Below are 10,634 nucleotides of genomic sequence, written 5' to 3'. Positions count from 1 at the left end.
GGAACTCACTTTGTAGACCAGGCTGGCCTCGAACTCAGAAATCCGCCTGCCTCTGCCTCCCAAGTGCTGGGATTAAAGGCATGCGCCACCACGCCCGGCCTTAAATATTCATTCTTACACAGGGGAAAACTTGAGTGTTTCCTTTCTCTGCTTCTTTCTTTTGTCTTATGGCTGTGACAATGGGATTTTGAGAGAGAGAGAGAGGAGACAACGTATTATTCTTAAGACATTTTACATTAAATAGTGCTGAATGTTTTTAACCTGACATAAAAAATGTACATTGAGCTGCTGATCCATATAGGTTTCAGTTTTTTGTTTTTTGGTTTTTTTAGGTAGCACTAATTTCTTAGCATCCTTATTATGTATTTTCCAACTCATGAACATTTTTTTGCTTTTTGTTTTTTTAACTTGGTGCTTTGTGATACGAATGTGTAGCTTTGTCCTGGGTTTACTTAATATTTATTTAGTTCCTTGGTTTTAAGATCCTCAGTAGCAAGCCCATGCCCTGACGCATGCTAGACAGTTGTTTTCCCACCGAACTGTGCCTAACATGTGCTAGAATATGTACACTTTATGCAGCAGTTATATTCTAGATCACTAGCGTGTTTGCTTGACACTGAAAGACATATTCAAAATGTCTTTATATTCTACAGTATATTATGCTTTTTTTTAAAGGTATGTCTTTTAATGTGTGTGTACATATGGAGGTCATGTTGGCCTTCAACTTCTGATTCTCCTGCCTCTGCTTCCCACATGCTAAGATTACATGTGTGTGTAATCATGCCTTACTATCATGCCTGTTTGAAAGATGGAGGATTCATTTTATTAACTAGTTACAAGAATTTTTATATTTTTCTTCTTTATTTCCTCTTTTAGAAAAAGGACTACATTATATCTAGTCTGGTAAACAATACAAATGCTGTAAATTGTAGTGCTTACCACCCTAGTTTTGATCACTGGTCACAATGAACTCATTTCTATATATTTTGTTTGTCTTTTTGAGACAAGGTCTCTCTAGCCTTAGCTGTCCTGAAACACAATATAGACTATGCTGGATATAGACCATGCTGGATATAGACCAGGCTGGCCTGGTCACAGATCTGCCTGCCTCTGCCTCCCAAGTGTTAGGATTAAAGGTTTGTGCCACCATGCCCAGCTACATTTTTGTATTTTTTTTTCTTACAAGCCTGAAATATAGTATATGAAGGATTGTAATACATAAGTAGAAATCACCTTTTTAAAATAATGTTGGAGCTGGGTGGTTGTGGGATGTGCCCTTAATACCAGCACTCAGGAGGTGGAGGCAGGCAGATCTCTTGAGTTTGAGGCCAGTCTGGTTTACATAATAAGTTCAAGGACAGAAAGCAGGGTTTCTGTTTTGAAAACAAACAAACAAACAAACAAACAAAAACAACCTAATAATAATTATAATAATGACGATGTAAGAAAAGAGCAGTGATAATGAGCAGTCCTCACTAAATCTGAAAGAGAGGTATAAAACTAATCAGAGGCTCTACCTTACTGGACTTACTTCCCCAGTCTTCTGTATTCTAATTTAACACTCACAGTCATGATTCTTTACTGTTTGTATGGCTCTGCTGGAATACAACAGTATTTTAAGGTTCAGCCTAAGTCTTAAGTGTTAGGCTTTCATAGACTTATGGAATCTCAGCTTGTGCATTCCTAGCTGTCAGTAATGTTTTTTCCTGGATTTTCTTCTCAGCAACCCGATAGCAGAAGGGTCAACTCTTCTGTTGGATTTTCTGTTTTGCAGCATACAAGCAATGACCCATATTGCTTTGTGGAATTTTATGAACACAGAGATGCAGCTGCTGCATTAGCTGCTATGAATGGGAGAAAAATTTTGGGAAAGGTAAGATAATGGGATGATGACATCCAATGAATGTTTGCATGTTAAATCAGATTGTATTCTTTCTTAGCAAGATTAAAAATAGACAGTCGGCTACTGAGTGGTCTCTATTCAGCCTAGTGCCTTTGCACAAATAATTCGACTTGATAGATGATTTATTGAGTGGTAAGTGTTAACAGTTCATAATGACATGCCTAATAATTGTATTAAATACAATCTTTGTTTTTAGGAGGTCAAAGTAAACTGGGCAACAACACCAAGTAGCCAGAAGAAAGATACTTCCAGTAAGTACTTCTGCGCACTCTACTGTGGGAGCGTGACAGACCCGGCAGCGTTACCAGCTTACCTAAGGTTTTTTCCCTCCTTTAGTGTTGCCTGACTTCTTAAGTATTTGATTACCAAATGCTTTGATTTCAGATCACTTCCATGTGTTTGTTGGGGATTTGAGTCCAGAAATTACAACAGAAGATATCAAATCAGCATTTGCCCCCTTTGGTAAAATATCGTAAGTATCATAATTAGTATCAGACTCAGTAGTGATAGGCAAAACTGTATGAGTAACATGTATTAGAATCAAGGTTTTCTTTCTCTAGTTAGTGTGTTTTTCTTTGGTTTTTACTTTTGGTTTGTTTTGTTTTTTGAGTAGATGTTGTTGCAAATGTTGATGTCATTTCAATGTTTGGGGTCTTGTTTTCAGATAATCTTGTGTATAATATGTTTAAAATTTTTAAGTGATTCTGTTTGTTACATTTAAAGCAAATATTTAGATGGTAAAACTTCTAGCTCTTTGTCAAATGTTTTCAAATATTGATGGTTAAGAATATTGGGTTAATGAAAATTAAATGTGATCTTAATTGTGTATTAAATTTTTATTGAAGGAGTTTTTAAGTGGGGGGATATCTAGGCAAATCCTTGTATTTTATGGTTAAATTGCAAATGTTCATATATAATGATAAATGTATTTTAATATTTAACTTTGAGAATACATAATACAATTGAAATATTAAAATGTTTTCATGTCTAGATAATAAATATGAGATTAAATTGACTTTTGTTAATTATATTTAATTTTGCTAGTGAGGGGACAAGTATGGGTTGATTTTTAAAAATATGCTCAAATTTTGTTATTTGATTAAATATATTGGAAAATTAAAGGTGGTTGCAAGTTCTATAAAATGTCATAATTTTGATTAAAATGAATTGGTTATATATTTGTCGATTTAAATTAAATGTATAACTACAGAAATGTTTTAAGAACAACAACTTTTCTATTAACTTATAACTTGTTGTTCTATAGATTTAACTTATTGTAAGAAAGATTTAATTCTTAATTTTCTATTTTGATATTTGCTTTGCTTTTTAATCTAAATGTGGTAAGTAATACTGTTGTAAAATTAGTGTAAAATGATACAGGTTGCTGTTTTTGATCTTTATTTATACCTGAGACCTGCAGTTTTTCTACAGTCCAAGTCACAATTAAAAGTAATAGCATTCTGGTTATTTTGCAGAATTGCTCATAAGAATGGACAGGATCTTGAAGGCTAACTGCAAGGAACTGTGCACACTGGAACTCAGTTGTAGATTTTTTTTCTCATTTCTATTTATTCTTATTATACATTATTTATATATACATATTTTAGTATTTACATTTTAACATTCTATATTCAGTGGAGTTCTATATTTCCAATCATTTTAACTTACTCACTAAAATTTCTGTGTAAATTTGTTGTTTTCGTACTGGTGTGCTTAGCGTTGTTGTTAGTTTTTTATTCTCCTTTCTTAAATTTCTGAAAATGTCAATTTTTCAAAATTTACAGCTGCCCAAACTCCAAAATGATGATAGAGAATTGACCAAGAAAAATAAAGAAATCTGTTAACAGGCCATGTATGCCTTTTTAATTCCTATTTTTTCCTCTTTTTCAATTTTTTAATATTTCATATATTTTGTATCACTAGGCAGAAGACATTTAACTATTTAGATATTGCATGGTAAAGTAGTTAGCATTGTTACAGTAATTTATAGAATCAGTAAATCTTAGAGGACACTAGCAAATAGAATATTAGAAAAGGAAACTGTTGCTCCTATTAATCTTCAGATTAGAGTGTCTAGTTAGTAGAAAGCACAGGCTATGTGATTAGGTTGCATGATTATTACATGGTTTTGTCCTACTGCTTTTTTCTAACAGGTAAAGAAGCATTAGGGAGAGTTCAGGGATGGCTATAGTTAATTAGGGCTAACTGGAGTTTACTTTTAAAATGCTCACAATACAGTGTGTGTGGTTCCTTTTAGTTTTTATTTGGAGGGTGACTTTTACTTCCCTCATTTAGCTGTGCTTCTTTTCACAGGGATGCCCGGGTAGTTAAAGATATGGCAACTGGAAAGTCCAAAGGCTATGGTTTTGTATCTTTTTATAACAAATTGGTACGTCTTTTCATTTTACTCAATTAAAAATCTTCAGTTTTGGATTTAGTTGCTTCATTAAAATTAATTATTAAAACTTAATGTGCTAGAATGTTAACTTAAAAATATAACTTTTATATAATTCCTTCAGCATATTAGTAATAGAAAATAATTCATTCTTTTGTTAACTTGAAAGTAACTAGAAAAAGACTAGGATGATACACAGTGAAGGAAGATTACTAAAACGTATTTGTGCATTGGTGAAGGCAGAGTGAGGTAGAAGTAAAGCCCAAGACTAGTAGAAGCAAACAAATGATGAGAATTATATTTGGTTTTAGCCAGGAAAAGTCATGCATTGGGCACAGCGGTGCCAGCTATCCTTTGTCTTGCTAGGTTTTAGGAAGTGTTTTCCTTTGTTTCTGATCACTCTGTTTAAAAATTTTTTTCTTTTTCTCCACAGGATGCAGAGAATGCAATTGTGCATATGGGGGGTCAGTGGTTGGGAGGTCGACAAATCAGAACCAATTGGGCCACACGTAAACCACCTGCCCCTAAAAGTACACAAGAAAGTACGTTAGATCTGTATATGTATTGCAAGTATAGATGTGATCACACCATGTAGTATTATGTCTTTACTTCTTAGTATTTAAATTAGTGTAAGACCCAACCTTGAATTTCATTATAGGAGCTTTAGATATAAGTTGAGAACCAACTGGTTTATTTACAGATGGGATTTCTATTTAAGGGTAAGGCTATAGCTGAGTTGGTAGAAGTTGTTGTGCTTCCCTAAGATGTATGAGGCTCCTGTGTTTGATTTCTAGCATCATATAAACCAGGTGTGGTTGCTCATGCCTATAGTTCTAGCACCTGGGAATGGAGGCAGAAATAGAAGTTCAAAATCCTCTTCAGTATCATAATGAGTTCAAGCTTAGCCTGGGATACTTGAGACCTCACCCCCAATGTGTTAAGTCATAACATTGAAAAAAAAAAAAAGGTGTTCCTCCCACTGGGATATATCTTAACAGTATATAGCCAGGAATGGTGGAGCATGCCTTTAGTCTCAGTACTTGGAGGCAGCAGCCAGCCTATTCCACATAGGTCCAGGATGGCCATAGAGATTTTTTTTTTTTAAGATTTTATTTAATGTATATGAGTACACTGTAGCTGTCTTCAGACACACCAGAATTGGATTCCAGTACAGATTGTTGTGAGCCACCATGTGGTTGCTGGGAATTGAACTCGGGACCTCAGGAAGAAGAGTCAGTGCTCTTAACCGCTGAGCCATCTCTCCAGCCCCTACATAGAGATTTTAAGATCTATTAAAACAAAGATTTTTAAAAATTATATATAAGAACAGAAGATTGTGTATGTGTGTGGTCCTGGGGTCTTAACTAGGACCTTGCACATGCTAGGCAAATGTTCTACCAATTAGCTATAACCTTAGCTCAAAAAGTAGTTTCATAATACTGTATAACAATCCAGATTTCATTTTTTTTCTTCTTATAGCTAACACTAAGCAGCTGAGATTTGAAGATGTAGTAAACCAGTCAAGTCCAAAAAATTGTACTGTGTACTGTGGGGGAATTGCGTCGGGGCTGACAGGTACGAGCTTGATTTCGTAGTCACCTTCTCTGTTGATATTCAGCGCTATTCATACCAATTGTGGTTAGCATGAACTTTAAACAGTTTCTTTGTATATTTTTCTTTGTATAGATCAACTTATGAGACAAACGTTTTCACCATTTGGACAAATTATGGAAATACGAGTTTTTCCAGAGAAGGGCTATTCGTTTGTCAGGTAATGTTCAAGCTATGAGATAATTAGTACTTGTGAATCCTCTTTATTCCTTTCACTTACATTATTGGATCCTTACTAGATGTCAATTTACCTATGGAATACATAATTTGAGAAGAATGCCAACTGAAAGGTGTCAGTTAATGAGTTCCTGTGTTCTTTGCCCAAGTTCTTAAAAGATTGAAAGCAAAACTTGACTGTTTCCTCCTAGATTTTCCACTCATGAGAGTGCGGCCCATGCCATTGTCTCTGTGAATGGCACTACAATCGAAGGACATGTGGTGAAATGCTATTGGGGTAAAGAATCTCCTGATATGACTAAAAACTTCCAACAGGTAATTCGATTTTTCTTAGCATCTTTTAAGGTTTCCATCTTATATACCTACATAGGAGCTTTGGGAATTGTAAAATAAACAGTAAAATAAAGCATATAGCTGCTTTCAGTTGATTGTGTAAAATGCTATTTCAAAATTGTTTTACGGTATTAACTGAATCTTAATACTTTCTTTTTACAGGTGTCACCACCCCAATAAACTTAGACAATGATAAATAACAGAGTCCTATTCACATAAGGGTGCTTACTTAGTTTTTCTCTTCCTTGTCTCCCACTCTTTCTTCAAATACGGTGTTTTGTTCTTGTTCCCTAAAACAGTCATTTGCTTTTTCCTAGGTTGACTACAGTCAGTGGGGCCAGTGGAGCCAAGTGTATGGAAACCCACAACAGTATGGACAGTATATGGCAAATGGGTGGCAAGTACCGCCCTATGGAGTATATGGGCAGCCGTGGAACCAACAAGGATTTGGAGTAGAGTGAGTTGTTTTGGTTTTTCCTTTGTAGAAACAGATGCACTTCTGGCAAAAGAGAAATCTGTGTTCTCCTAGGGGAGAGTCTATTGAAATGATTGTACATTAAGGCATTTGAGTTGTAGATGTTACAGTAACAGATCTCAGGAAATATGGTTTGTAATGCTTTTAATTATAGAGATGGGGAATGCAATGTGACCTCTTTGTAAGCACTTGGTAGAATTTGACTTATCTGCAGTTGCATTTTCATTTAATTTTGTATATATAAAGCATATTTGTCTAGAATATTCTTAGAAACATGATGTTTTTATATTTTATCTTTATATGACATCTTTGCAAGTTACATGACAGAGCAGTTTGCTTTCTGTGGTGATGGTAGAGTGGATTTGTTGTTTCACTTTCTCTCATAGGTTGAGCCACACCTTTATTTTCACTGTTTAACTGAGAATACTGCAAAAGTCAATGCTGTAACTAGAGTACTGCCTGCTAAGTCGTTTATTTTTATTTTTGTAAGACAATGTTTTCACTGTAGCCCAGGCTGACCTCAGACTTAGACACGTAGCAGCAATCCTGTCCCGACCTTCCAGTTACAAGGGATTACAGCTCTGTTGTTGTTGTTGTTGTTGTTGTTACTATTATACAGGGTCTCTCTGTGTAGCCCTGGCTGTCCTGGCTGTTTACTTTTTGAGATGGTCTCAGTATAAACCCTGGTTGGCCTGTAATTATATAGACTGGTTTGGCCTCAAACTCAAAAAGATCTGCCTGCTTCTGCCTTCCAAGTGCTGGGATTAAAGGTGTGTGCCATCATGCCCAGCCCTCATTATTATTATTATTATTATCTTAAATATCAGCTTTCAGGTAGTCTGCAGACTGGAGGTAAGTTGTGATTATCTTAACAAAATGTGCTGGGTTGTAGGGCGTTGTATCATGTAAAGATACATGGGGCTTGACCCCCAAGCACAGCAGTGGAGTCAAAACAAGGAAAAAGCAGCTTTGAGACTTAATGGTGGTGTATGTGTTCTGCTTGTTGTAGATCTGTAGTTTATCTTTATGTTCTGTGATTAGACTCTGCCTGATTTTATAAAGCTGTATAGATTATCTTTTTCTCACGTTTGCTGAAGATTTTTTCCCCCTTTCTTCCAAGTCAATCACCTTCTGCTGCTTGGATGGGTGGATTTGGTGCTCAGCCTCCTCAAGGACAAGCTCCTCCCCCTGTAATACCTCCTCCAAACCAAGCTGGGTATGGAATGGCAAGTTTCCCAACACAGTGAGCTGGGACTCTAAACACAATTGTAACTCACCACAGGCTGCAATCTCCTGTCACACTCTGAAGACATGAAAAGTAAACATCGGAAAATGAAAATATTTATTTTAAAAATTGAAATGTTTGGAACCTTTAGCACAGCTTTGCTTGGTGAAGGACACGTGTCTTCTAGTTCTGCCTTTTTAAGTTTTTGTTCATGATGGATATGAACATGATTTTTCTTTGTGTACAAAAAACTAAAATAAAGTCAATAAAGACAATTCTGACTATAAATTTTGATATAATAGGAGAAATGGGTAATACGCTTTGATCCTTAGACACTAGTCCATTTTTATCTTGCTGTTCAGTATTTTAACTCACTGTGTTTTTAAAAGAGCAAAAAAGGGAGTATCGTGAAAAACTGAGAATCACATCAGTTCGTCCTGAATTCAGATACTCCCCTCCGGTCCCTGAGGTGGACCACATAGAAGTCAGCAGGAAAAAGTGTGATTTCAGAAGAAGTCCATGATGTGGGAATTGCTGTGGAAGAAATACGTTATTCTCTTATGTTAAAGAAAATGAAGCCAGACTGAAAGCGTGCAGCCTGAATAAGGACCAGCATCATAGAAGGTTCTTGAACGATTGTTGGTGGTCCATATTAAGACATATTTTTAAAACTTTAAAAGTGTTGGTTATCAAAAATGTATATTACATTTCATTTGGGGGAAAATTCCAAGTATGGTGTTTATATTAAAGTCAGACAGTCATACTTGTGCTTTTACATGGAGTTTAAATGATAAACATTGTAAATATTGAATAACTACAGTGTTTCAAAAGCATGCTTCAACATAGAAGTAGCAGCAATGTAATTATTCGAGGTGACAAGTAACATGCTCGCTGCCAGTGCAGTGCTCAGTAGCAGTGTTAACACTGAAGTCTCCACGTCTTCACGTTGGCCATGTAAAAGGAGAATGACACAAATGACTACACAGAAGAAGCCTTAATTTAATTTCAGACAAACCTTTGATGCATTAGTATATTCTAAATTGTAAGTGGAAGTTAGATTTGGGCTTTTGTTTTCCTTCCTTTCTTTTGTTTCCTTTTGTTTTGTTTTGCTTTATTTGGTACATAAAAACCTTGATTAAAACCCAGTGAAGTGATTTCAGGGTTCCTGTAAGTTGTAAAGCACAAATTTTTTTTTAAGAAATCTTGGGAAGTTTTTAAAAATTAGTCTATTTTGCCCAAGAATTTTCTTAACAAGATTGCTAAAATATCTTACTTAGACAACCTGATGTATCAGTTATAATCTGATAACCAATTTGAGTCATACACAAGTTGTGACTTTATTTCTAATTTTTTTTTTCCTTGGGAGTGTGTGGGTAACAGATGTGAATAGGCCTGAGTTGTATGTGTGCAGTTGTAACGGATTCTTTAGGAAGATGCGGGAGTTCCAGGCATGCTCCCTTGCCGTCTTTCAGTCTATGTGGATACAGTCTGCCTCATAGTTCTATACAACGGGAATGTGAAATAGATAAAATCCTATGTGTTTCAATTGTGACAACTAGGAGGGGCAAATGTTTTGATAGTGTGTCAAACCTGTGGGCCTGTGTATGCACAAGAGCAAACAACCCTAACCTAACCTTTTTGAGGTAAGATGGGTAAGATGCACTAAGCCGTTGAAGTCTAAAGATTAAGAGAATGTGGGTTTTTAATATTGGTGACCACAAAGGTTCTGGGGTTTATTCCCTCCTCCACTTAGAAACACAGCCAAATGTGTTCAGCATAAAAATTTACAGGGTCTGAAGTTCTTTTTTGAGCCAAAATCTTACGTACCTTAGTTCTTTTGTTTTTTTGTTTTTGTTTTTAAACCACAACTACCCTGTGTTAACACTTTCCAGTGACTAAATAAACCCCAGGAGTTTTTTGTTTTGGGTTTTGGTTTTTTGTTTGTTTGTTTTTGTCATACCTTTGGGGAATATTTTTGGAAACGTTATTTTATATTTTGTAAGAAGAAAACGAGAAGCTATATTCTGCCCTTGAGTTAAGATTTTCATTAAATTTTGTGAAACTCGAGCAACCTAAAGACTTTTTAAGTTGATAAATTGAAATTGATAAAAGCTTATTAAATTAAAATTTCAGTTTCCCTTTTTTTCCTCTGCCGGTAAATTAAGTGGCTTATTGAGATAACTAATGGCTAACTCTAGCTGTAGTCTTTTCTGTTTTATATCCTATGAGTTAATAAAACCATCCAGACTAGTTACATTGCCATAGTAAGCATGTGACTGACATCTATTGTCTTAATTTGGATGAGAAAAAAATGTTTGGTTTTTTTTTTTTTTTTTTTTTTTTTTTTTTTTTTTTTTTTTTTTTTTTTTGGTAAGTCAGTCACAGTCATTTCACAGCAAATAGTTTTAAGATAGAAAGGACATGTGCAAATGAAATGCACCATTTTAGGAGATGAGATGATCAAGCTAACACAGGTCCAGACTGTCTTATAATGCAGATTTGAGTTTGTGCCCTC

At 35.2% G+C, this 10,634-nt stretch overlaps 1 protein-coding gene across 5 annotated transcripts in view; it reads left to right on the top strand.

Moving 5' to 3' along the window:
• Tial1 (TIA1 cytotoxic granule associated RNA binding protein like 1) overlaps positions 1–8,882 on the top strand; it is a 20,710-nt gene extending 11,828 nt beyond the window's left edge. Inside the window, exons 3-13 of one of the 5 annotated variants that reach the window (XM_021190365.1) lie at positions 1,775–1,873; positions 2,100–2,154; positions 2,288–2,375; positions 3,379–3,755; positions 4,217–4,292; positions 4,732–4,840; positions 5,778–5,873; positions 5,985–6,069; positions 6,278–6,401; positions 6,737–6,876; positions 8,015–8,394. In XM_021190365.1, the coding sequence (XP_021046024.1) occupies positions 3,754–3,755; positions 4,217–4,292; positions 4,732–4,840; positions 5,778–5,873; positions 5,985–6,069; positions 6,278–6,401; positions 6,737–6,876; positions 8,015–8,141 (759 nt within the window). In that variant the 5' untranslated portion in view covers positions 1,775–1,873; positions 2,100–2,154; positions 2,288–2,375; positions 3,379–3,753 and the 3' untranslated portion in view covers positions 8,142–8,394. Of the gene's footprint in view, positions 1–1,723; positions 1,874–2,099; positions 2,155–2,287; positions 2,376–2,416; positions 3,756–4,216; positions 4,293–4,731; positions 4,841–5,777; positions 5,874–5,984; positions 6,070–6,277; positions 6,402–6,736; positions 6,877–8,014 lie in introns of those variants that run through there. The other 4 variants (XM_029537914.1, XM_021190332.1, XM_021190326.2 and 1 more) reach the window with 4 other exon arrangements.
• Positions 8,883–10,634: the final 1,752 nt, after the last annotated feature.

Source organism: Mus pahari, chromosome 1 (assembly GCF_900095145.1).
Source record: "Mus pahari chromosome 1, PAHARI_EIJ_v1.1, whole genome shotgun sequence".
NCBI lineage: Eukaryota > Metazoa > Chordata > Mammalia > Rodentia > Muridae > Mus > Mus pahari.
The sequence above is the reverse complement of the archived record's forward strand: the minus strand, read 5'-3'. Positions and strand labels throughout refer to the sequence as shown.